This window comes from Martes martes (genome assembly GCF_963455335.1).
Source record: "Martes martes genome assembly, chromosome: 13".
Classification (NCBI taxonomy): domain Eukaryota; kingdom Metazoa; phylum Chordata; class Mammalia; order Carnivora; family Mustelidae; genus Martes; species Martes martes.
Window position 1 is genome coordinate 57,630,072 of NC_137901.1, and position 26,666 is coordinate 57,656,737.

Here is a 26,666-nt window from a genome sequence, read left to right on the forward strand (position 1 = left end):
TCTTAAGCAGACACCAAGCTGAGATCAGAGCCTGACATGGGACTCGATTCCACAACCCTGAGATCATGACCTGAGCCAAGATCAAGAGTTGGATGTTTAGGGAGAGGGTGGTGGGGAAATGGACATTGGGGAGGGTATGTGCTATGATGAGTGCTGTGAAATGTGTAAACCTGGCAATTCATACACCTGTACCCCTGGGGATAAAAATACATTATATGTTTATTAAAATAAAATAAAATAAAAGAGTTGGATGTTTGACTACACCATCCAGGTGACTACAGAATTATGTTTTCATAAGATGTCATTGGTGGCTCTGATTCAATGAGAGAGGGGAAAGAAAAGAGAAACACCCCAGCAGGGAATCAAATAGTGTGGAAGGGATATACACTTGTTAGGGAAGAGTTCGTGGGGGACGTTCAAGCGGACATGTCAAGGAGGCACGCGGCTTTAAGAGTCCCTTGTCGAAAAGAGAAGATTAGACCAGAGTTACGGCTTTGAGAGATGTCATCCCTGAGATGGGACCCAAACCCAATGAGACCCTTGGTGGGGGAAAGAGCTCAAGCAAAAGAAAGGAAGGACCAGAACTCAGCCCAAAGAGATGTGTATATTAAAAAGTAGTTAAAAGAACTTGAGAAGGGGCCAGTAGGGAAGTGGGAGACAAACCAGGAGAGCGTTGTGAGGAGGAAGTGGCCAATGTTGCCAAATGCTGTAGAGAAGCCATCAAGGCGAGGTCTGCGACCTATGTCTTAGAAATGCAAGCAACAGTAGGTCACAGAGGAGAGCAGTACGTTCTAGAATGTAATTTCAACTAAAAGGAGCTGCTATCCTTCTTTACTTTCAAGGAGGGCCTTTTACCCACATAGCCTTAAACTAGCCTGAAAGAAATATTTTATTTCCAGGCACTCAGATTTCTGGGCTGTCTGTAGCAGCCAGACTGGGATGAGCTGTGGGCACCATCTTTTGTCCCCTCCCTAACATTTAATTATGAAGAATGTCAGGCATACAGAGAAATTGAAAGAATGATACAATGAACACTCGTGTATCTATCAGCTAGATTCTACAATGACCGTTTTGCTCTACCCCCTTTATCACACATCTACCCATCAAATCATCCCTCCACGCATCCATGAATCCGTCTTATTTTTTGAATACACTTCAAGGCAAGTTTTAGGCATGAGAACATTTCAAAACCAAACACTCTAGCCTCTATATCATGAATAAGAGTTCAATATCTGTTTATGGCTCAATTTCCTTACAAGTTTTAAGAGAATGAAACTTTTAATCATATTTATTTATTTGAGAGAGAGAGAGAGGGCACACATGCACGCACGTGAGCACAAGTTGGGGGGAGGGGCAGAGGGACAAGGAAACAACTTGCTGAGCAGGGAGCCGGACGCTGGGCTTGATCCCAGGACCCTGAGATTGTGACCTGAGTGGAAGGTGAATGCTTAACTGACTAAGCCACCCAGGCACCCTTGAAACTTTAAATTTTAAGTGTCCCAGTGGAGGCCTTTTGACAAGTACATAATCTTGTGTGTCCAAGATATTAAGTTAGAGAATACCACATCATTTCAGAACATTTGTCCCTGCTGCTTCATCTTTCAGAAAGTGCAGATGACGTAGGTAAGGAATCCCAATGCTGGGCTCATAGTAAGAACTCAGCAAGCGGTTAAACTCCCTTCTCCCTTCTGCCACGGGACTCTGCCATCACTCATATACATTCAGTCACATTTTCACCAAGATAGGAATACACACTGACCTCTTCCTAAAAGTGCTTTTGCAAACATTTCACAGTAAACCCTTTGTAGGGAAGGACAATGGTGTCCAGTGAACCAAGCCCAACCCAGGAAATCATAATTCCTCATTCCGAAGCCTGCTCTGTTGGTGCTGAGCAGGCTCCTGTCATGGGCCCCCTACTTGTAAAACAGGCACAATAGCCATCTATATCATACAAGTGTGAAAATTACCTCGGTATTTTAGTATAAGAACTAACATAGCCCTGGGAGAACAGGCATTAAGACTCCAGTGCCAGGTTGTAAGCATTATGACTAATCCACCAAAGTTTCACAGTTGGTTCCATCGGTGCCTTGTGCTCACCTCATTGCTAGAGTGAGAAGAAGCTGAATCAGGGTCATTCTGGGTACAGGGTCTCACCTGCTTGGCTAACTGTCTTACCTGTTCAAATATCCATAGTTAACAACCCCTGAAAGAGACTGTGGGGTGACTTTAATTGTTTATTTTATTGATAACTCGAGGCTTCAGGGAGGTCATACACGAGACTGATCTCTTGGAATGAGTAGAGGATTTCCCAGTTGCTGGTTCGAAGGACTCCAGAGACATAAGTTGAGGTGACAACGGTTTTTAAAATTTAATTAAATTTGCTTGAACCTGGTTCCCAAGCTCCGTGCGAAGTCAAATGATCTCCCCAGATTTACCCATTAGTTAGTGAGATTATACAGGTTTGTGTTTACTTCTAGTTCCAAAGTCCTGCTCCTCTTGAATTCATCTCTCTCTTGGGGTCCACTTCCACTTCCGCCATCTTTTTTCCTGTTCTGGGCCAACCCAGATGTGGAATTCAGCCTCTTTTCTTTAATTTCCCCCATGAAGACTTTCCAAAGCAAAGCCCTGTGGAATCCCATTTCTCTTTCTTTAATCTCTCCCTTCTACTCTCTCGACCCCCAAATTCCTCTGGATGATTAGGTTCGGATTGGTTTAGCTGTGACTTAACTTCTACATATTCTTCCATCCATAGCCCTAGGGCCTTACTTTCCACCCATAAGTGGGCAACCACAACATTTTTCCAAACAAAGGGAGTTCTCTAAGCAGATCTCTCGTGCAAATTCTTTAACGTACATACAGCTGACCCTTGAACAACACAGGGGTTAGGGGTGCCGACCCCTGGCACAGTCAAAACATCCGCATAACTTTTGACTCCCCCAGAACTTAACTACTAGCAGCCTCCTACTAAATGGAAGGCTTACCAACAACATAAACAATTGATTAACACAGATTTTGTATGTTGTATGTACTATGTACTGTATCCATACAATAAAGAAAGCTAGAGAAAAGGAAGTGTTATAAGAAAAATCATAAAGGCAGTGCTTTACTGTCTTTATCAAAAGATAAAGTGTTAATGTGTGTACAAAAGGAATCATGCAGTTTAAACGTGTTGTTGTTCAAGGGCCAACTGTATACACACATGCATAATACACATGTGTTTACATGTAAGTCACACACATGTACAGAACACACAGAGAAATACATAGATCATTACTTGAATGGGCATAACTAAATATATGATACATACCATATGCACACACACACGAACACCTGATTATAGCCCATGACTTCCATCTGCAGAGTTCTAAACCACATTCACCATAGAGCTGGCAAACTCTTAAGCTCCTGCCTCGTGCTCTTGGACTCTCATCTTTTTTTTTTTTTTAAGATTCCACCTATTTATTTGACAGAGATAGAGATCACAAGCAGGCAGAGAAGCAGGCAGAAAGGGTGAGGAGGAAGCAGGCTCCCTGCTGAGCAGAGAGCCCGACGCAGGGCTCGATCCCAGGACCCCGAGACCATGACCTGAGCTGAAGGCAGAGGCTTTAACCCACTGAGCCACCCAGGGGCCCCTTGGACTCTCATCTTAATTCTTCCTTGCCACCAATCCTCCTCTGGGACTGAAATGGATCCCATCCAGTTTGCACAGCTTAGTTTAGAAAATGAGAGACTGGAAACATCTGTTCGGTTACTCATTTTTTCAATCCCACATTCTCTCCACCTCTGATAGCCAAGCACCTACAATGGAGTGCCCTATTAGGTCCTATAGAGGAGAAGAGCTGAGCAAAGAAAGGAGGGGTCCATGTCCACGAAACTTAGAATCCAGCTGGGTGTGCAACACTTAGCACACATGAAACAAAAACATCCTCAAATGCACAATTCTCATCAGAAGAACAGCAAATTAGAGCAGAATGCTGAAGCCTGGCAGGGTAGCCCAACGCTGCTGTTTCAGCAGAATGAGCAGGAGGAAAAAAGCACTGTGGTCAAAAGAAACTGCTGGCTTATGGATTTTTTTTTAATTACAATTTGCATGCTCTCCTAACAGTGTTCGTTCTGCTTAGATGGCAGAGTGGCTTTCATGAAAGTATGAGCTCAGCCTTGTCTTATGCTGGTTAAAAAAAAAAAAAAAAAAGAGGTCAGGTAAAATGACTGTAGTAACAGCACCAAGCTAGTTGAAAACCACAGTGTCTTTCAGATGAGACAAAAAAACCGCACACTGGAAATTTTTTTTTTTTTTTTTTGCTCGCTAAAAACCCCTTGAAGTTGTCTCAGAAGCACGCACATAGGCGATTTCCTCTTTTCTTCTTAGGAGGGTCCTCAAGGAAAACAGCTTTCGAAATCCGAAGCGTCAGAGCAGTAGAATGGTGGAGAGGCCTGGGTTAACTCTGATTAAGCGGCAAGTGCCCCCTGAGTCTTAAGGAAGCACGTGGTCAGGAAGAACCTGGAGCTGGTCAGTGTTGGCATAAATCACATGTGCTTGAGGAGAAGTCAGTCTGATTCACCCAGGTCTGCGCAAACTCAGAAATCACCAGTACTGGCAATCCAGTTCCGCTAACACACTGGCTGTGCTTTGGGCTGTTGTTTTCTTTATTGCCAATTTGGTTTTAGACTGCGGCCAAAGGAGAGGCTGGAGAACTGACCTGGGATAAAGTAAGAACAGATATATCTACCTGGCCGAATTTGGGGAGAGGCACTTTATGTAGCTCTTCCAAATCTCTTCCTATAGTATGGCATTTTTATAACTGAACTCTACACTGAATATTATCATTGAAAACATTTTAAACCATTTTGGAACAGGAATGAGTAACGTCTGAATACATTTTTGAAAACCCATGCCATATACACTGGAGGATATCTACATACAAGCTAAATAATGTCATCAGCGTTCATGAGACATCAAAGCAGACCCAAGGTCAGAAAACAGAAGGACTCTCATCCTACATGTGGATAAACATGGCCTATATGTGGTTTTGATTATTTTTTAAATTCAAAAACCAAGTGTACTTCTAATGTGTGCATGGAGGAATTTGCATATGAATATCATGAAGAACAGGAAATATTAAGATAGTGAAGGGTGATATTTGTGTATGCAGAGGAAAGAGATGATCGCCTATTTCTCGGTAGTAGTGAAACATGATAAATAACTCTTCCTCGTCAACTAACAAAAGAGGCAGAGCTAATATAAAACAAAAGCACATCTTTGGGGGCCCAGAATTGCAATTTGGGGAACACAGACTTGGGCAGCAACCCAAATAGCATCCTCCCAGGGAACAAACGTCAAGGGTTTTGAAAGAGGAGAGAGAATGTTTACATAAGTTGTTTACAAAGAATTTTGATTAGTGTTGGTCATAGAAAACTAATCTTCCCTGAATATCATTGGTCCCTAAAGCTACCACTAAGGGAAAGTCTGTTACTGTACACAGTTATGAGTGTTTGTGCTGAGTCCTTGGAATTTTTTTGGTTTGATCCAATGCAAAAGTTCAAAAGTTCCACCAGTGAGGACATGGGTAAGGCCCACCACCTTTATGGCCAACTGGCTCCGTCTGAAAACCCCTGAACACAAGAGACCCCACTTCACTTCACCTTCCATACCACAGAGTCTCGAAAATGGACTGATCGATGCAAGTTTTCACCTTCTACCCAAGTTAGGCGGTGCTTTTCTAGGAACTGGCTCTGTTTTTTCTTGTATACCTCTGTGACAAAATTTAAGATTATTTATTAGAGGAAACACAAATGGTCCAAATTCGAAGACATTCAGCAAGATGAACCTACCATGCTGGGCATGATACTAAGAGAAATTGTATCCTTATTTCAATCTGTGGTCTTTGTTCTCTCACTTCCTCAAACCACGGAAGAACCAGCTGTTCCTGGGAAATCCTTACTTCTCACATGATGCTCCTACTTATTCTTTTTACTTATTTATACGCTTATTGAAATCAGGCAATCACATGATGTACTTGAACTTGAAAACCCTTTATGTTGATACTTCAAATTCTGTAAATTATATTCAGTTCTAGAGTTAATTCTCTAAGTTTGCCTGAGTGCTAGAAAAGTCCTCTTCCTGTACGACAGAGGTGGTTCCAAAAACAAGTGGGAAGAGGACAGACGGTCAGCCAATAATGTTGAAAATATCAATGGTGACTATCTTAGGGCAACAAGCTCTTAGGTAACTTTTAATGTATTTCTTCATATGTTAAATAATTATTTGAATTTTAACAGTGATTACGAGTTGTTTATATAATCAGAAAGCTATTTCCATTGTAAAAATTACAGAATTGGAAAAATTCGCTTCGAGGTGTGTATAAATAAAATTAGAATTTTAGTACCTAACACCCTATGCACAGATAAGTTACAGAAAGAATAAAGACCAGACATCAAAATACACGAAGCACAACTTTTATACTATTAGAACGAAATACATAGTTCATGTTTTCACGAACTTGAGTTAGGTAGAATTTCTTAAAACAGGACAGAAAGAGCATGAATCATAAAGAAAAAAATTTATAAATTTGCTCGTAATTTTTAAATGACGCCAAAATTACAGCTTAGCTTAAAAATCTGGTTTAAAAACAAGCCATATGAGGCGCCTGGGTGGCTCAGCTAAGCAAATGACTTGATTTCTGCTCTGGTCATGATCTCGGGATCATGAGATCAGCTGTGTTGGGCTCTACACTGGGTGTGGAGCCTGCTTGGAATTCTCTCTCCCTCTGCCCTCCCCCCACCCATGCACATGAGTATACATTCTCCAATTAAAAAAAAAGAAAAAGGAACACCTGAATGGCTCAGGCAGTTAAGTGTCTGTATTCCTCTTAGGTCATGATCCCAGGGTCCTGGAATTGAGTCCCACACCGGGCTCATTGCTCAGCAGGTAGCCTGCTTCTCCTTCTGCCTGCCTCTCCTCCTGTTTGTGCTTGCTCTCTCTCTCTGACAAATAAATAAATAAAATCTTTAAAAAGCAAACAAAAAAAAACTCTTAAAAAAAAAGAAAGAAAAACAGGCCATAGACTAGGAGAATATATTTATAACAGGTATTACAAAGTATCTAAGATATACAAGGACATAAGACCAATACGCAATAAAATAAAACCCCCAATTTTTGAAAATGGGCAAAAAATATGCACAAGAAACAGAAAAGGAAAACAAAGTGACCAAAATATACAAAAATATGCTCCTCCTTGCTATACTGAGAGAAATACAAATTAAATTAGGTCCTTTTTTATATCCATCTGATTGTCTACAAAATGTTTAATCGTTACAATATGAAACATTGGAAATATGAAAATAGAAACTTGCAAAATCTACAGTGGGAGTGAAAATAAATAAAGCTATTTTTTAAAAGATTTCATTTATTTGAGAGTGAGAAAGAGAGAGAGAATGTGAGTGGGGGTTGGGGAGCAGGAGGAGAGGGATAAGCACACTCCACATTGAGCGTGGAGCCCAACTCGGACTTGATTACATGAGCCTGAGATCACGAACTGAGCCAAAACCAAAATACAACTATTTTGACATCAAATTAACAATATCCAGTAAAAGGGCACCCGGCTGGCTCAGTCAGTGGAGTTTGTGACTCTTGAGGTGCAATTCTTACGGTCGTGGGTTCAAGCCCCAAGTTGAGCATAGCATTTACTTAAAAAATAAAAAATAAATAAAAAGTTAACTCCAGGGCACCTGGGTGGCTCAGTGGGTTAAAGCCTCTGCCTTTGGCTCAGGTCATGATCCCAGGGTCCTGGGATCGAGCCCCACATCAGGCTCTCTGCTAGGCAGAGAGCCTGCTTCCCTTCCTCTATCTCTGCCTCTCTCTGCCTACTTGTGATCTCTCTCTGTCAAATAAATAAACAAAATCTTAAAAAAAAAAGTTAACTCCAAAAAATAAATAAATAAACAAAACCCCCAATATCCAGGAAAGCTAAAAATTTACATTTCTTATGACCTAAAAGGTCCTCCTGCAGAGAAACTTGCAAATATGTGCATAGGAGACAGCTATAAGAAGCTGGGGACATCTGAAACCCATCAGAGGGAAAATGAAAAATCAAGTTTCTATACCAAGAACATTCAAATAGCAATTTAAAAAAATGAACTAAGTCTCTATATATTAATGTTGTAACTAGATCACAAAAACATACCATTAAGAGGGAATAAACCAGGTTGCAGAAATGGACAATATGATGTAAACTAATTTAAAATAAAAAAACATTGTATAGATTGATGATGAATGCACATATACATAATAACTAGAGTCATGGACTGGAGTTACTCCCAGGAATATCCCCTGGGAGTTCTTGGGAAGGAAAGTGAAGAAAGGTAATTGAGGAATTTTTTCTGAATATTATATTACTTTTGTTAAAATATTTATATTTTTATATTTATATTTTATATTTTAAATACATTTACATAATATTTATATTTTAACATTTATATATAAATATATATTATATATTTATATATTTATATATATAAGTATATAATATTTATATTGCAGGACATAAAAGTAATGACTTAGACTCTCATTCCCACTTGACCCTGACCAGATGAGCAGAATCGCAGTGTCTAGGCTATAGGAAGAGAACCTATAGGGTCCCTGTGTGGAGCCACACTTTAGCATTAAGGGCACTGAGCAGTGGTCAACCACAGTTGCTATTTACAATCATGGCATGGATAGAACACTACTGAATGTGCACCATGAATCCAGATGATGCCCTTCGGAGAGTGCCCACTGTGAAGAGCCATCTCACTCACAGATACCACAAGATACTAATAGTTTCTGAAATATACACCCATACCACTGCGGGGTGAAAAAAGCTCTCAGTGCAAAGAAGATTACACTGGAAGAAGAAATCGAAAGCATTTTTGAAGAAAGCTCAGATCAGACATGGAGTTTGTCAAATCAGTCTGAAAACTCCCCTGTCCTCCAAAAGATGGTCTTTTTCTTTTCTTTTCTTTTCTTTTTTTTAAGATTTATATTTATTTGAAAGAGATCGCTTGCCTGAGGCGGGGGTGGGGTGGCGCAGAGGGAGAGGGAGAGAGAGAGTCCCAAACAGACTCCCTGCTGAGTCTAGAGACCAACACAAGGCTTGATCCCATGACCCTGGGATTATGACGTGAGTCGAAATCAAGAGTAGGTTGCTTGACTGACTGAGCCACTCAGGTGCCCCCAAAAGTCTTCCTTTAAACATGGTAAGCACATGGCCTCTCTTGGCATGAGGAAGGGACACGTATGTTATGAAGAAAAAGGGCATTTTCTCAGTGAAATTTCCAAAGTTTTTCTTCTATCTCAGCTGCTCTCACATCTGCTGGGCATGGGATAGGGATCTCTGTCAGGATATCTGACAACCTCTATCAGTCCCTTTGGATAAACACTTAGGATGTGACTGTGTTGTCTACTAAAGACTGCACTGAACCATGCTCTTTATTCTTGGAGAAGTAGGAACTAGAAAGCCAAGTGGCAAATGCAAGCTCCGCAGTAGAGTTCATACACTAAAATGCTTGTGCTTTCACATATAATGACCGAAACTTCCAACTGTGACTCAGTTAAGGAACTGTTAAGGGTCGGTTTTCTGTCGGAGGCACCCGCCCAGTCCAGTTTCAAACTCTTCCTCAGTGTAGTTGGTGTATTTAACTGTATCCTTTGTGCTGTTTTGCTGGGGGGGGGGGGGCTCTTAGAATCAGTGTTAATCTGTGTGCACATTTAAAAACTGGAAATAGAAAAGCAAAGAAATCTTTGCCAAATCCTTCAGAGATGAGTATATTTGCATATGGTTTAAAACCAAACTTTATCAAAGCTTTTGATTAAACCAGAAGAAAAGTAATTTTATTTAAAAATAAACATTCGTACTTTCCTGGTGCTACTAAGGACCTTCTGGGCTTGTTTTGGGTGATTATAAGTAGAGCCAGGAACAGCAATGGAAATGACCCTATTTTGAGCCTTTGCCATTCAATGGCTGGGGGACTTAGGATGTCAAAAGACCAAAGCAAGAGCATAACCACCTCTGGGACCTTCTGGACCTTTCTTGAGGTAGAGGTGGGGCTACATGAGTTGACTTAAACCCTCTCCCAGATTTGCTGAAGGAAACCAAGCTCTGGGTTGACTGATAGCTATTAGTGACTATTTTATTTGTCAATATTCTAAAAATTCTTAGGAAGTCAGTATCATGAAAAAAAATTCTCTCTCAACCCAGGCCCTGGTGTTCACCTCACCCCAGTGATCAAGTCAGCTTCCAAGTCATGCCCTCCCCACCCAGGCTTCCCATGGGATCACACTTCACCAAGTTAGGTCTCTTTCTTTCCTGAGATGCTTGAACAAAACAGCTTCGACAGGACCAACTCAACAAGATCCAGACTTAAACCTCTATCTGAGTTATTTTGTTCATGACATTTCCCCAGAAACCAACTCTGAGACAAAGATTTGAGTCCAAGTAGTTTATTTTGGGGCGAAGCAAGAACGTGTTATTGAGTGGGTTACCCCTGTCAATACGTGGGGTGGGAGGGTTGTCAGTACCACTGGGGAACTATGGATAACAGCAGAGAACACAACTCAGAGTCATCCCACCAAAGGAGGGCAAGGAAGTTCAGGGATTTTTCCTCCCATTCACATGTCAGTAGCTGAGAGCTGCACCGGGACTCCTGGCTGAAACCCCCAAATGGAAATTTGTGGGTGCTTGCAGAAGGTTGCCCTGGCATACTTGGTGATGGCCAATACCTACAGGTTACAGGCAGACCACAGGCAGCATCTGCTATCATCAGTACAAATAACATGCAGGGTTCTTGTTTTAGTGATGCTGGAAGCTTCTGGGGGAAGTATTCAGTGTCACAGGGAATATTCCCCATGGAAGTCTTCCAAGGTTTCTTATGCTTGGTTTATGAACTAACTGTGCATCAGAGCCCTGTAGAAGACCACGTTGGCAGTCTCCCACCCCGCCCTATTTCCAGTACATGCACTGGAATTCTCAGGTCTTTCAGGAAATTCAGAGGTCTTTCATGTGTTTCTTGCTCTTTTATTAACTGTGAGAATATAGCTCATTATTCATATTTAGTGAGCCCTCCCTTCAATGTGAAAAAGCGCAAAGTATAAATTATAATACTCTTCCTACCCTCAAGGACCATGTAGTCTAATTGGTCAATTACAATGTATATCATTCCTCTTCCCAGGTAGAGTAGGGAGTAAGGACTAAAGGTTCAAAAGCCTTTCCAGCCGGAAGACCTATAAAAACAGAAATCAAGTTAGCTTGGGACTAGCATTGAAATGCCAGAATTGCAGAATTCTGTCCCTGATTGAAACCACCTCGGCGGAGTTACTGAAGATGATTCTACTTTTAACATTGTGTTATAGTTAGTGTTTTGTCTGACTATAGCTATACTGTCAACTCCTTAAGAACAAGGATAATTTCCATATTAGTTCTCTCTTGCTGCAAAACAAATAATCCCCAAACTTAACAGCTTAAAACAAGACAGATTTATTATCTCACAGGTTCTGCGAGTCAGGAATATGGGCAGAGTTTACCTGGATCCTCATTCTCAGAGGCTTCCAAGCTGACATCATTGTTGGCAGAATTAAGCTCTTCACGGACTGATAAACTGTGGCGGCCTGCATCAGGCTCTCTGCTCAGCGGGGAGCCTGCCTCCTCCTCTCTGCCTACTTGTGATCTCTGTCTGTCAAATAAATAAAATGAAATAAAATATTAAAAAAAAAAACAAAGCCAAAAATCCTGTGGGGCCTGGTTCCTAGATTGTGGTTGCCTGGAGGCTACCCCCAGCCTCCTTGCCAGGGGGGCCTCTCCGATATTGGCTTCACCAGAGCATGCCAGCCACGAAAGCAATAGAAACAGAAGTCATAGTCTTTTCTAACCTAATTATAGAAATGACAGCCCATCACCTTTGCCATATTCTATTGGTGAGAGAAGCAAGTCACTCAGTCCAGCCATACTTAAGAGAAGGAGATTATATTAAGAACAAGAATACAAGGAAGCAGGGATCACTGGGGGTCATCTTATGGGTCAGTCTGCTTTACTACCCAGCATAGTAGGTGCTCAATAGTGTTTATTATTTTGAACATTTACTGTGCCTAAAACAACAGAACAAGTTGCAAAACCGCATCACAGCAAAAGAACATCCAATTTCAGAGGGAGCAGATCACCTAATAGGAGGGTTTGGTGTCGTACATTCTCTTTAGTGGACAAATCCACTTAAGACCTTGATCGTGTACTTATAGCAGCACTTTGAGCTCCTTGGGGGTGCGTGAGACTCTGTCCTTTATCTCAACTTCTTCAACAATTCCTGCCCTTTCCCTGACACATGAAAGGAGCTTGGCAAACATTGAATGGATTGAAGAATGATTTAGTGAATGACAATATCTGTCTCTCTTAGGAATCCCCCCGTCCCAGGCTACACATTTAACAAAACGTTATGCCAATTTAGAAAGGAGTCATGGGGCCATGGGGAAGTTTATTATTGCAAAAACCCTTAACAAATATTTGATTAGATGAATGTCAACAAGGTATTCCCTCTGATGGTTCTAGTACCTTTATATTACAATACCTTTCAAAATATTAATCAGAGAAAACCTATAATGTGGAAAAATAGAAACCATGTGCAGGAAAATCTGCACTTGCTAATACAGTCAGATTGAGTCTTTGTAGCACAGGCATTAGGAAGATAGAACTGACAATCTAGTTTTACCTAGAGGTTGACTAGCAAGGATTTGGATGCTAGATGTACTCTAGGGAATAGTGTCTCACAGATTTTAAGTTAGAGTTCAGCAGAAGTGTGAATCCACGTGAAAATTAGGGCAAACCCTTTTCTACACAAGGTCAGCTGTAAATTTTTGCAAGGCCTTAGAAGATTAAGATTCAGTGAGTTTTAACAATGGAATACTATGCAGCCATCAAAAGACATGAAATCTTGCCATTTGCGACGACATGGATGGAACTAGAGGGTATCATGCTTAGCGAAGTAAGTCAATCGGAGAAAGATAACTATCATATGATCTCTTTGATATGAGGAAGTGGGGATGCAAGGGGGGGTTGGGGGGAGGTAGGAAAAGAAAAAAATGAAAAGATGGGATTGGGAGGGAGACAAACCATAAAAGACTCAATCTCAAGAAACAGGGTTGCGGGGGGGATGGGGGACGGGAGAGGGTGGTGGGGAAATGGACATTGGGGAGGGTATGGGCTATGATGAGTGCTGTGAAATGTGTAAACCTAGCGATTCACAGACCCGTACCCCTGGGGATAAAAATACATTATATGTTTATTAAAATTAAAAATAAATAAATAAATATTTAAAAAAAAGATTCAGTGGGTTTTAAGAATGTATCACATGAAATGCTGGTTAGAAAAGGAAGTGCTTTTGTTCAGAGCAATTAATCCTTAGTCTCAGAACTGATAGACATTCTCTCATCCCTTTCTCTCTCTCTCTTTCCTTCACTGCCCCCCCATCTCTATATCTCTATCCCTATCATTTCCTCTATTCAAGGAAGAGTGATTTCCCGATTCTATACACATAAGATATTTATAGAAAGTCATGAGCATCACTGGCTAATTCAGCCTTCTTATTCTGTTTTGGATGACTCAAACCATGCATATTAATACCAACATTCCTTGGATGTTGATAGATGAGTAAGAATCAGATTGTGTACTTCGTAAGAATGACAAGGGGGTTCCCAAGAGCTACAAATTCTGCAAAACAAATCCCTTAAGTAAATAATGGAAAATGGGAGTTTATTTTAAACCCTTTGAAAAGTTGAAAAATGATGCAAAAGGAAAGGACTCATCTGTTCTTAGTCAGCTTTTGACCTTTGACTATGTAAACACAAGACACACAAGAGCTAGAGCTAGGAAACAGAACATTATTTCCCTACTATGCGGGTGGACAAAATGAAACCTCCCATTGACTTTTACAGAGATATACTACAGCACTATTACACAGAACATTACATTTAATCATTTATTTTTAAAGAAGGCAGTTGTTGATATTTTTAGCAATCTTAGTAACTTTTTTTTAATCTGTATGGTGAGGAGATTGCACCAGATCTTTTCCAGTCTTTTCTGCTCTAAACTGTTAATACCAGGACTCACTGAGTCAGGCTATCTCAGAATCCATACATTAGTTTCTTTCTTTCTTTCTTTCTTTCTTTCTTTCTTTCTTTCTTTCTTTCTTTTTTAAAGATTTTATTTATTTATTTGACAGACAGAGATCACAAGTAGGCAGAGAGATAGGCAGAGAGAGAGGAGAAAGCAGGCTCCCGCTGAACAGAGAGCCCGATGCAGGGCTCCATCCCAGGACCCTGGGATCATGACCTGAGCCGAAGGCAGAAGCTTTAACCCACTGAGCCACCCAGGTGCCCCTCTTTTTTTTTTTTTTTAGATTTTATTTGTTTGTCAAAGAGAGAGACAGAGCACAAGCAGGTGGAACACCAGGCAGAGGGAAAAGCAGGCTCCCTGGTGAGCAAGGCGCCCCATGTGGGACTCAATCCCAGGACCCTGAGATCATGACCTGAGCCAAAGGCAGACACTTAATTGACTGAGCCACCCAGGCATCCCCTAAAACAATAATTCTTGTCTTTCCACCACCCTAATACTGCAGCCCCTTCTAATTCTAATTCTATCACATGCCCATCTTGACATTAACACACAACTATTAACACACAGTAGCACACCAGCCCCTGCCAGAAGCATCTGGCTTCCAGAAAGGACAATGAAGACCCTGGCATCAACATCAAGTGCCCTTGTTACCATGCACTGAAATTACCTGGTGGTAAGTGGGCTGCAGAAGAAGCAGGGAAATGTCTCCTCTAAGCTTTTTTTTTTTTTTTTTCACCAGCAGGAAGGATCAGTTTAGAAGGTTAGTTATTTGCCACCTTGAATTTTCAGCTGCTTTCTAACAAGACATCTCTTTCACTTCCTTCAAGTAGAAAACTCATTCCCAGGAAACCCTATTTATGCAATTCCTATGGAGCCTTCCAGTCTTAACCCAAAATGAACTCCCCCAAGAAGGCTTTGGCACTCCTACTTCCAAGTTCCAATTTCATCTTGCACATATACTCTGTATTACAATCATTTCCTCGCAGTGTGCGAGGTCTTCCCAAGAAGGGCTATGGTCTTCCATCTTTGTATCTTCAGTGCCCTAGTGCCTAGTGTATAATCAGGGCTGAAAATATATTTGTATAGCCCATGAATCAATGAAAAGACTTTTCTGACCAATTTCACCCTGCTCTGATTATTCTTTCATTACAGAGCTTAGGCTGCTTACACCATGCCACACAGTACATGAAGCCACTCAACTACTTAGCAGCAATATAATATTTCTTAGTCAAGGAATATTTTATATGAACTAGGACTATTTAAAGAAATTTTATATAAATCTTTTTGTAACTGGTCAAGGAAGACATGATTTCAGATTTGCACGGGAATTTTTAACGAGCAGCCTTGTGGGAGACACTCCGGAGTTATTTCTTCTGCCTAAAATTAAAACTGTCCAAGGAGCCTAAGAACTGGCTCATTTTCCTTTTCCCAGCCCACACTCACTGATGCCCTAAATTAAAACTTGAATTAATAGCAGAAAAAGGAAATATACTCTGAAGAGGTTTTCATCTCCTGAAAGGAAGTGCGTATAAAAGAGAGTTATCAACTTTTTCACTTTTATATTTCCATTATTACACTGTTTCTCAACATGAACACGGTTTTATTTTCTTGTGATTAAAAATAATATATGTTTATTGAAATAAATTCAGACAGTACAAAAAGTGTAAAAAAAATAAAAATTATCGGGATGCCTGGGTGGCTCAATTGGTTAAATGACTGCCTTCAGCTCAGGTCATGATCCTGGAGTCCCAAGATTGAGTCCCGAATTGGGAATCCCTGCTCAGCAGGGAGCCTGCTTCTCCCCCTGACCTTTCCCCTCTCATGCGCTCTCTCTCTCTCTTAAATAAAAAAAGTACAAAAAAAAATTATCTTATATCCAATCACCCAGAGAGAACTCTTACTAACATTCTGATGTGTATCTTTCCTTATGTTATTCTCTGCACATACAAAGTGTGGTCATGCTACACATGATGTTTTACAAAATTTTAAAAGTTCAACTTAACACCTCATGGGCATCTTTCCTTTAAAAATAAATACTGATCTTTGTTACTGTTTTTAAATCTGCAGAGCAACATCCCATTGTATGGTTGTACTGTGATTTGTTTAATCAACTCTCTGTTGATAATCATTTACATGGCTTCCAGGATTTCAGTATTATGAATAGCACTGTGATGAACATACCTGTTTGTACAACTTTGTAGACTTTTCCAGTTATTTCCTTAGGATAAATTCACAGACGTAAAACTGCTGGATAAAAGGGTTTGCATATAAAGAAACTCAATATATCACCCTCCAGAAAGGCCGATTTTATCTGCATTGCTATCACTGGATGAGATCCTGCAGTTTCACACATTACCAACACCAGCAGTTAGCAATCTTAAACTTTTACCTATCTATGGAGCAAAAATTATATTCATTGTTTCATTACGTTCATTACTTGATAGGGAAACATTGATCAAATCCTTTTTTTAAAAGATGTATTTATTGGGACACCTGGGTGGCTCAGTTGGTTAATCCGCTGCCTTCGGCTCAGGTCATGATCCCAGCGTCCTGGGATCGAGTCCCACATCGGGCTCCTTGCTTGGCGGGGAGCCTGCTTCTCCCTCTGCCTCTATCTGTGCTCGCTCGCTCTCTCTCCCGCTCTCTCTCTGACAAATAAATAAATAAAATCTTTTAAAAAAAAGATGTATTTATTTTAGAGAGAGAGACTGAGAGAGCGAGCACACACACATGTACGTGAGTGGGGGAGGGGGAGAGGGAGAGAATCTCAAGCAGACTTCCTACTGGGTGGAGAGCCCAACACTGATCTCGATCTGAGGACCCCAAGATCAGGATGCCAGCCAAAACCAAGAGTCCGATCCTTAACCAACTGAGCCACCCAGGCATCCCTCATTGATCACATTCTTTGAGGAAATTTCACTTAAGTCTTAGAGGCTACTGAGATTCAGTCCCACATCAGGGAAGTAACAAGTGACCTGAATCTGCTAGTGGCTCAGGTGACATTCTGCCTATTATTTTTTTAGACAGTCTGTTCTTGAGGTCTGTATAGTTAAATTACTGGCTGTTTTGACTTTCAATTTCCCTTTTGGTCCCACATATCCAAGATTACCTTGAGAAGAGTTTGGAAAGATCACGAAGTTATTTATTACCCTTCTATCCCCCCTCACTTCAGAGTGAAACAACATGAAACAGGTCTAACCCCTCGGTGTACCACTGTGACCACATCACCCTTCTTTGTATCCTCAAATTTCCTACTTCAAAGACCTTTATTCCCTTCTCTCTCTAATATTCTTACTCATCCAGCAATAACTTTATCTCCTTTTTCCCCTTCCTTTGAAATTGACTCAGTTCCTCTTCTTCCCTCAAAGCCAGACTGAATCTGCATTTCATGTTATTCATTAGGAAACCTGATGAGGTTGGTCAGTATTGTTAGAGTTGGCACGTGAGAGGCAGAGCACACTACGCCATGCCTGAGACTGCTTTAATAAGTATGATGCGATCTAGGAGGATGATTTAATGTTCTAATTATACTTGCAGAAATTGAGGATCAAAGCTTCACAGAATCTAGTAAGAGAAGAGATCAGAATTGCAATCCAAGTCCCTCTAATTAGAAAGCTCATGGTTTTCACTATACCATGTTCTCACTAGTGTCTGTTTGTGATGGTTTGAATGGAGAAGACATCATAGAAATGGCAGAACCTAAGTTCCTCCATTTGTTCACTCCCCTTGACTTTATTACAGTTCTCCTAACTCCTACTCCCCCAATCCTCCCTGCCCCCACAAGCCCCACACACATTCTTTAATTAAAGGGTTGACCACTGTAGTTAGGGTCAACTTCCCTGGGCTTATGGTAGTAGCACTAACTTCGAATCATGGGATATGTCTAACCAGGCAGCCATGATATTCATTACAGTGTGTAATCAAGCCACTTTCAATCAAGACTATACGGTTAGATCACTGACATTGAACTCACTGGCATGTGTTGGTTTGTGACTAGAAACAATGGCTTTGAGAGTGGAGAGAAGAACAGGGATTTTTCATATATCCCCCACAATTCCTTCCTCTAGATTCTGGGAAGAATTGATCATGTATTAGGTTACTTTATATGTGGAGTTGCTCTAGAAATGAACTCATGTTATCAGGTGTGAGGAAGATTAATCTTAATGTTTTCACTTGAGAATTAGTCGGTTAAGGATAAGCCAAAATCATGCTGGACATGAACAGATGTTTTGGACTGCTGAATGAAGTGGTATGTTACACTTACTGGCATTGAATGACTATTGAAAGCTTTTACTTTTTGTAACATCTTCAAGGGAGGGTTAACAGGCTAGATACTCCTTTAGCTCTGATTCTTACTTTTTGAACATTACTCTTTGCACTCTTTGGTTTTGCTCCTAGGTAACAGAAATTAGGGACACCTGCTAAGTCCTGGCTTGTTAGAAACCAATGAGATAGATACCTTCTCCATGGACTGTGAATCCACAAGATGCTATCCTACTACAGAAGACTCCCAAGCTAACATTTACCAAGCACTTACTCTATGCTCAGTACTTTTTTTTTTGAAGATTTTATTTATTCATTTGAGAGAGAGAGAGTGATAGCAAGAGAGAGAACAAGCACAAGCAGGGGGAGTGGAAAAGGGGGAAGCAGGCTTCCCACTGAGCAGGGAGCCTGATGTGGGGCTCAATCCCAGGACTCTGAGATCATGACCTGAGAGGAAGGTAGATGCTTACCTGACTGAGCCACCCAGGCATGCCTATGCTCAGTACTTTTTAAAGAACTTTACAGGTATTAACTCATTTTATTCCCATAATAAAGCAATGAGGAGGGCACTTGGGTGGCTCAGTGGGTTAAAGCCTCTGCCTTTGGCTCAGGTCATGATCCCAGGTTCCAGGGATGGAGGTCTGCATCGGGCTCTCTGCTCAACAGGGAGCCTGCTTCCTCCTTTCTCTCTGCCTGCCTCTCTGCCTACTTGTGATCTCTCTCTCTCTCTGTCAAATAAATAAATAAAATCTTTAAAAAAAAAAAAAGCAATGAGGAGGGTACTATTACTAGATAGAAGTCCTGAGAGACCAAGTTGCCTAAAGTCACACAGCTACAAAGCAGTAGATAACAGGATCTGAACCAGCAGTCTCCCTCTAGAGCCTGTTCTGTTAGCCACCATGACAGGTATGCCACTGAGATAAAGAAGTCTGCTGGAGGAACAGCTGAGACCCCTGAAAGATAAGAGTTCTTCGTCTTCCCAGGGAATGTCATAATCCATATATGATACTTGGAATTGCTGCAGCCATCCTGTGACCATAACAGGAGTTACAGCTCTAGTTCGGTGGAGCAGAAAGATGGAAGGCTCTCAAGTTTTTAAGGACATCCTTGAGTAACTGAATTATCTAATCTTGGAACTGCTTTACCTTTGGAACTCTTTTCATGTGATATAATGAACTCAAAACTGTTGAATTTCCTTCCATTTGGTTTTCTGTTACTTGTATGGAAAAGCACTCTCATTGATACCCATGTACATAAACATAATCCAACCAGAGATGTACAACTCTTTGAGAGTCCACATATTTGCACCATGTGCAAGATTTTCATTCAGTTAGCAAGTACTGAATGTCTTCTATACACCAGGTACAGTACAAAATGTTGAATCAAACAAGTTGGGAAGGGCAGGTTCCTACATCTATAGAGAATAATAATCTGGTGGTAAATATGGTACTGAACGCAGAGGCAGACATGTGTAAGGAAGGTATCAACAGAACTAATCTAGACCAAGAGGTCAGAAGACCAACGTAGAACCAGGTGAAGGCATGTGTACCAGATTCAAAGAATCCATGCCGTATCGGTATCATCCATTTGTAAGTTTGTTACATATTTAATTTGCTATATATTTTAGTTTTAGTTGTATAAGACACAGTGTTATGTGTTTAATAGTGTTGGGTGTATATATATTTAGGTGAATTTATAATACAATAATTATTTATTTTTAAAAACAAATTTTTGAGGGGCGCCTGTGGGTGGCTCAGTGGGTTAGGTCTCTGCCTTCGGCTCAGGTCATGATCTCAGGGTCTTGGGATCCAGCCCCACATCAGGCTCTCTGCTCGGCAGGGAGCCTGCTTCCTCCTCTCTCTCTCTCTGCCTGCCTCTCTGCCTACTTGTGATTTCTGTCAAATAGATGAATAAAATCTTTAAAAAAAAATAAAAAATAAAAAAACCCAAATTTTTGATTTTTTAAAATTTATTTTCTAGTAATCTCTACACCCAATGTGGGGTTCAAACTCATGTTCCTGAGATCAAGAGTCATATGCTCCTATGACTGAGCCAGTCAGCTGCCCTTATAATACAATAATTCAAATCAGCATGGAGACTCAGAATATTTTTCCCTTTTAAATGTAAATAGTGAAACCAATTTAGGAGAAACAGACTAATATAAGGGATAAGCAAAGAAATGGGAATGGAGGCATTTGGTGTCTATTTGTAGCTCACTGGCTGGGAGCCTTATTGTAACTTGAATTTCATACTTTGTAAAATATGATTCATACGTGGTTGCAATGGAACACTTTAGAATTTTTAAATTAATGAAGAATAAAATTTTTAAATCCCTATACTGCTGTGAAAGTTCCAGAAATCTTTCATAAGTTTAGCAAAGAAAATGGGCAAAAGGAAGGGGTAGTACAGGACATGACACACAAGAAAAGAAGGCAGTGAAGGGAAAAATCAAGAGGCAGTAAAGTGCTTGGTAAACTCTACACAGCAGGAAACAGCATTGTGCATATTACAGCTGTTACTGAGTAAATACTTGTTGGAATTTCCAGAGGTGACCAAACAGACATCAAGAAGAAAGTGGTGTTTTTTTCTTGCTTTATTATGGAAAATTTCTAACATGTACAAAAGTACTGAAAATAGTCATGAGAACTACGGCATCTTCGACAATCATTAATCATGGCCAATCTTGTTTCATTTCCATTATTCTGAAGCAAATTCCAGATATATTATTTCGCCCCTAAATATGTCAGCACACATCTCTAAAGCAAAAGAATGGGAAACAAGGCATTTAGTGTCTATCTCACTCGGTGACAGTCTTCTACATCTTCATATAACTTCATATAACTTGTAATACATGATTTATAAGAGGTTACAACGGAATTTTTAAAAAAGTAACCACGATAAAAAAAAAAAAAAGTAGGTGGTTAAATCCCCAAAAGGCCCTCCAGCGGGGGAAGCTCACCTCATAAATCCAGATCGGCGTTACATTCCCTAAAAGCCCAAGGAACAGCTCACTGTCTCTTCCTTTCAAGGTTAAGACCCCAGCCACAGCCTGTGCGACCCAGCCTTTTAGGGACCTCGCCGGCCTTCGCCCCGCCCCGGCTGAGGAAGTCTTCGCCCACTGGGCCCCAGCAGCCCCCGCGAGCCTCCGCGCGCCCCCGCCGCCCCATCCTAGGGAGCGGCGCGCGGCCCCGGACTCCCTAGGCTGGGGTCGGGAGCGCGCACGCCGTGCGTCCCAAGGCTCGCTCGGGATTCTCGCCGGGTGCCGCAGGGAAAGGCCAACGGTTTGGTCCGCCATGTTCTTCTCCGCGGCGCTCCGGGCCAAAGCGGCTGGTCTCACGGCCCAGTGGGTAAGGAGGTTCGGAATGAGCCCCGGCATTGCCGCCGCCCTTTTATCTTTCTCGGTGTCTCTTTTTGTGGTGGGCAACGAGAGCGCTGGGCCCTGGACGGCTTGCAGGCGGTGGCAAGGACACTGTGGCCTTCGCCCTTTCCCAGGGAGGCCGCCACAGCTTCACTGCGAGCGAGGAGCTCCGAGGGAGGGTCGCAGACGTAGCTGCGGCGGGTGCGTGGCCTCCCCCACAGGTTTGGGAAGTTTACGCCTAATGTGGTCAAGGAGAGGAAGAAGGAGGGGCCGCCCGGTGGTCTGTTTGTTGCTGTTTCGCCCTAGCGCAAAACATAGGCCTGGCCTGCGTTGGCCAGATAGGTTTCTAAGACCCCCCAGCCCACCGAGGAGGCACCTTGCCGATCCAGCCTGGTGACCTTGTTGCTGTCAGGTTGCAGCGCACTGGAGAGGACTCTAAAATTGTTGGCTCCGGCTTGCGTGTTGAAAGCTTGGAGAGCATTTCCTTAGGCGAAAGGGGTGTGATTTAGTGAAGATCATATTCTGCGTATCGGAAAAGTTGGTAAATAATCGTATCATATTAACTCTGAAAGAACTCCCCCCACAAATACTGCATCCAGAAGGATTTTAAGAGCTTGAATGGGCTTCTGAAGTCCAAGTACATGTCGTTATTTTAGGTAAGGAGATTGAATCTCAGGTCGAAACACTCATTCAAGTTAACTTAGAAATGGTGACTCCATTAATGACGATTATAACAGCATTTACTGGAAAGAAGCCCCCTTTCCCCCCCAGCAGTAAAATAGAAAGGTTGAGTCAGTTCTTAGAAGACAAGGAGATAGTGCATAGTAGTATATATAGTTCAGGGCTTTATAGAGTTAGACCTGAGTTTGGCTGGTGGTTTCTTTTCTTGATTTGTGACGTTGGGTGTGATATCTCTCACTTAGTTTTCTTGGTCATAAAATGGGAGGAATATTCCAGTTTGCAGAGTTTAGTCTTTCAGTAAACATTTGAGGTCCTAATGCGCGGCTGGCCTGCAGATAACAATGTGGATAATAAAGATAGGTAACATTTGGTGAATACTTTCATTGTGCCAAGCACAGTGTTAAATGTTTACATTCTAAATCTCATTTATGAGGTTGGTACTGTTATTTCTCCATATTACAGATAAACATTTAGACAATCCCTGTTCTTGTGGAGTTGATAGTCTCATGTAAAAGAAACTTTGAGGTAAATACAAGTGTAAGAGTACAATGTTAAAGAGTTACGAATAAGGTCAGTTTGGTTTGAAAGTGGTGCAAGATTTTTCCTGGAGGCTATTCTAATTGGTGATAAGGTTACATACGTGGGAGAGAATATAATAGGTGGAAAGGACAACAGAAGAAAAGGCTATTGATAGTTGGCAGGGAAAAGCTTGGTGCATATAAGAAGCCTCAAGCAGTGTTGCTGGACTCCACTGTTGGTAGTAAGATAAATCCAGATATGAATTAAGAGAGGTGGGCAGGGGGTGCCTGGGTGGCTCAGTGGGTTAAGCCTCTGCCTTCGGCTCAGGTCATGATCTCAGGGTCCTGGGATCGAGCCCCGCATCGGGCTCTCTGCTCAGCGGGGAGCCTGCTTCCTCCTCTCTCTCTGTCTGCCCGCCTCTCTGCCTGCTTGTGATCTCTGTCAAATAAATAAATAAAATCTTTAAAAAAAAAAAAAAAAAAAAAAAAAGAGAGGTGGGCAGGGCCCAGATGTTGGAGCTTCTTGCATGCCTTGTGGAAGAATTTGGCGTTATCTTTGAGGAAGTGCCAGTGAAGGATTTTAAAGGAGCAGAGGGACAGGGTCAGGTTTCTCCATATTGAATAGATGGCTGGGTGGGAGTGAGGGAATAAGATTTGATCAGAGCCAGAGGCTGGGAGACTAAATAGATGAGATTCTTGGAGAACCCAGGTGAGAGGTGATGAGAATCAGATCTTGTCTACTAGTAGAAATGATAAAAATCAGAGTACAGATAGATTTTAACTTCTTCAGTTTTTGAGGCAGAGGGTTATTAGAGGTATATATCGAAAAGCAGTTTAAACAATAGAAAAGAATATTTTCAGGTAGTGGAAGAAAATTTCAATCAAGTCTTTATGTTAGTTTCTGCAGCTGTTTTTTTCTTTGTACAAATATTACCTGATATGTAGTATGTACCCAATAAATATGCAGAATTGATGAGTAAGTCTAAGTTCTTGTTGTTGTTCTTTTTTTTTTTCTTACTGAGCAATAAGGCAGATCTCTGAAGTTTAAGGTGTATAGCATGATGGTTTGATTTAGAAGTTTAATTTTATTACACATGTCATGCATTATAGGAAAAACACTATATTAGGAACAGCAAACAGAATAAGCTGAAAAGAAAAAAAAATACCAAAATGTTAACATTTTTGTGTTTCCAATTAACAGGCCTTATGGATTTTTTTTTTTTTTTGTAAAATTGGACGGTATTGTTTACATTGTTTTGTAGCCTCTTTCTCACAAAACTTTTTTTTACAGAAATTTATTTATTTGACACAGAGAAAGAGAGATCACAAGTAAGCAGAGTGGCAGGCAGAGGGAGAGAGAGAAACAGGCTCCCTGCTGAACAGGGAGCCCGATAGCGGGCTCGATCCCAGGATCTATCCCAGCATCCTGGAATCATGACCTGAGCGGAAGGCAGACCTTTAACTGACTGAGCCACCCAGGCGCCCTCACAAAACATTTTTGGTCTGCTTTCCTCATCAGTGAACATTTCTGTACTGTCATTTTTAATGCTATGTGGCATGCCATTGTGAGGATGTTCTATAACTTATATAACCAGGCCCCTCTGCCCTTTTTCAAATAGAATATCAGAATGACCTAGCGAAAATCAGGAAGAGTGTAAGAGATCCCACTAATAAAGTTCCTTTCCGCAAAGAGAAACCATTAAGGAAACAATTTACATTTTCAGAGAAATCGCTTATTTTGTTATAATTTCTGTTGTATTAGCTAACTGCCAAGTTCTTTAGCTACAGACTTCAGTTTATCATTGCTTTAAAAATACCCATAACGTAGTACTGTTTAAAAGTGCCTACAAGACAATAGTTGCATGACCTGGAACCATATTTCTTAATCTCTTGGAGTCTCATTTTTCTTTTCTGTAAAGTACAGTAATACCTTATTTAGTGATTATCAAGAATTGCCTAAAAAGTGAATTATGGAGCATTTAGATACTCAGAATAGGCTTTTTCTCTTCTTCAGTAATTGTCCATGGCTTTCTGTAATGTTGACATCACTTTGCAGCTCATCACTACCTCATTCCCAAGCCACTGCTTAGTTCAATAGGAGTGAAGGAGTTGTGGCATTTTCAAACATTGTATTTTCAGCTTCAGAATTTTGGTTCTTTTTTGTAGTTGCTGTTTCATTTATTTGTTCTTTGGAGATACATTTTTTTTTTATGTCCTTAAGCATGGGTTTAGTAGTTTTGAAATTGTTGTTTAGTAGTTTCCATTGACTGTCTTTTTTCCTTTAAAATGGGCTGTTTTGTTGGTGTTTTATGTTGAGTAATTTTGGACTGTATCCTGAACATTGTGAACGGTATGTCATAGAAACTCTATATTTTGTTAATTCATCTGTTAGTGTTTTTTTTGATGTTGTGGCGGGCTCTTAACTCAATTGAACTCAAACTATAATCCAGCTCCCTTCTGAGCAGAATCTCAAATATTGGTTCACTTCTTTTAGCTGGGCTGCTTGGAGTTGGCCACATGTGTATGCATGGTTTGGGATCAGCCACAGAATTTGGGGCTACTCTCTGGCTCTTCCTATTTTTGGATTTCCCACTTTCCCATGCTTGTGGTTGCCCCAAACTGTCCTGTGGTTCTTCAAGCCATTAAGACTACAGGTTTTCTCTTTTAGCTGCAAAGTGCAGGACTGACAGGGGTCTGCCTTCAGGCTAAAAGATGTCAAGTATAAAACAAACAAACAAAAAACCTTCATTGGCTTTATCTAAGTATATACTCCCCTTCTGTGTCTGTCAGCATTTGGTTGTCCTCCAGTGCCTTCAGAAAGTGTTTTGGGTTTTTGATTTTCTAAAAAATAGTTCGTCCAGAGTTTATAGTTGTTAGTGGTTTGGGCTGGTAATATCTACTCCCCTACTCTACAAGTGGAACTTCCTGTGGTGGCATTTTTCTTTTTAAATGTTAAGTTTTGTAGAATGAAGTGTTTTCTCATTCCATTAGAGGTTCTTAAACCTGATTTTGCAGTGTCCCAAGGTATCTCCATTTTGGCTCAAGGACTCTAAAGGAGTTTTTGGTTTTTTTTAAAGCATTTATTTTAGTTTTCTATTGTTACTCTTACAAATTACCACAAACTTGGTGACATAACAGATATTTGTCTTATGATTCTGTAGGTTAAAAGTTTGACATGGGTCCCACTGGGCTAAAATCAAGGTGTTGGCAGAGCTACTGGAATACTGTAGGGGACAATCTGTTTTCTGGCTTTTCCAGCTTCTAGAAAAAGCTGCCCTTATTTGTTGACTCAGGGCCCCTTTCTTCCATCTTCAAAGGCAGCAAGGGCAGGTTAAACTCTCAAAGCACTCATTGTGCTTTCTTCATTTGTGACCTATCCTTTCTTTCGCTCCCTCTTCCCCATTTAAAAGCCGTTCTGATTGCCTTGAACCCACCCTGATAATACAGAATAGAACTCTCCTTATTTTAAGGTCAACTGATTAGCAATCTTAATTCCATCTGCAACCTTAGTTCTCTTTTGCTATACATATTAATATGTTTACAGTTCCCCAGGATTAGGAAGTGGGTATTTTTGAGCATCATTACTCCACCTGCTATGGCCTTAAATACTTAAGGGGAAAGAGAAAATGAGCAAATTCTTAATTTATTCAGTGAGGTTCAGCAGGCCACTGCTACACATAACAAATCAGCTCTTTATATTGGACATATGAA

The 26,666-nt window shown here is 41.0% G+C and overlaps 1 protein-coding gene across 2 annotated transcripts in view; it reads left to right on the forward strand.

Moving 5' to 3' along the window:
- The first annotated feature begins 20,994 nt into the window (after window positions 1-20,994).
- Window positions 20,995-26,666, forward strand: part of NDUFV2 (NADH:ubiquinone oxidoreductase core subunit V2) — a 37,186-nt gene continuing 31,514 nt past the window's right edge. The window contains exon 1 of one of the 2 annotated variants that reach the window (XM_080822248.1): window positions 20,995-21,745. In XM_080822248.1, the coding sequence (XP_080678374.1) occupies window positions 21,692-21,745 (54 nt within the window). In that variant the 5' untranslated portion in view covers window positions 20,995-21,691. Of the gene's footprint in view, window positions 21,754-26,666 lie in introns of both variants that reach the window. The other variant, XM_080822249.1, reaches the window with a different exon arrangement.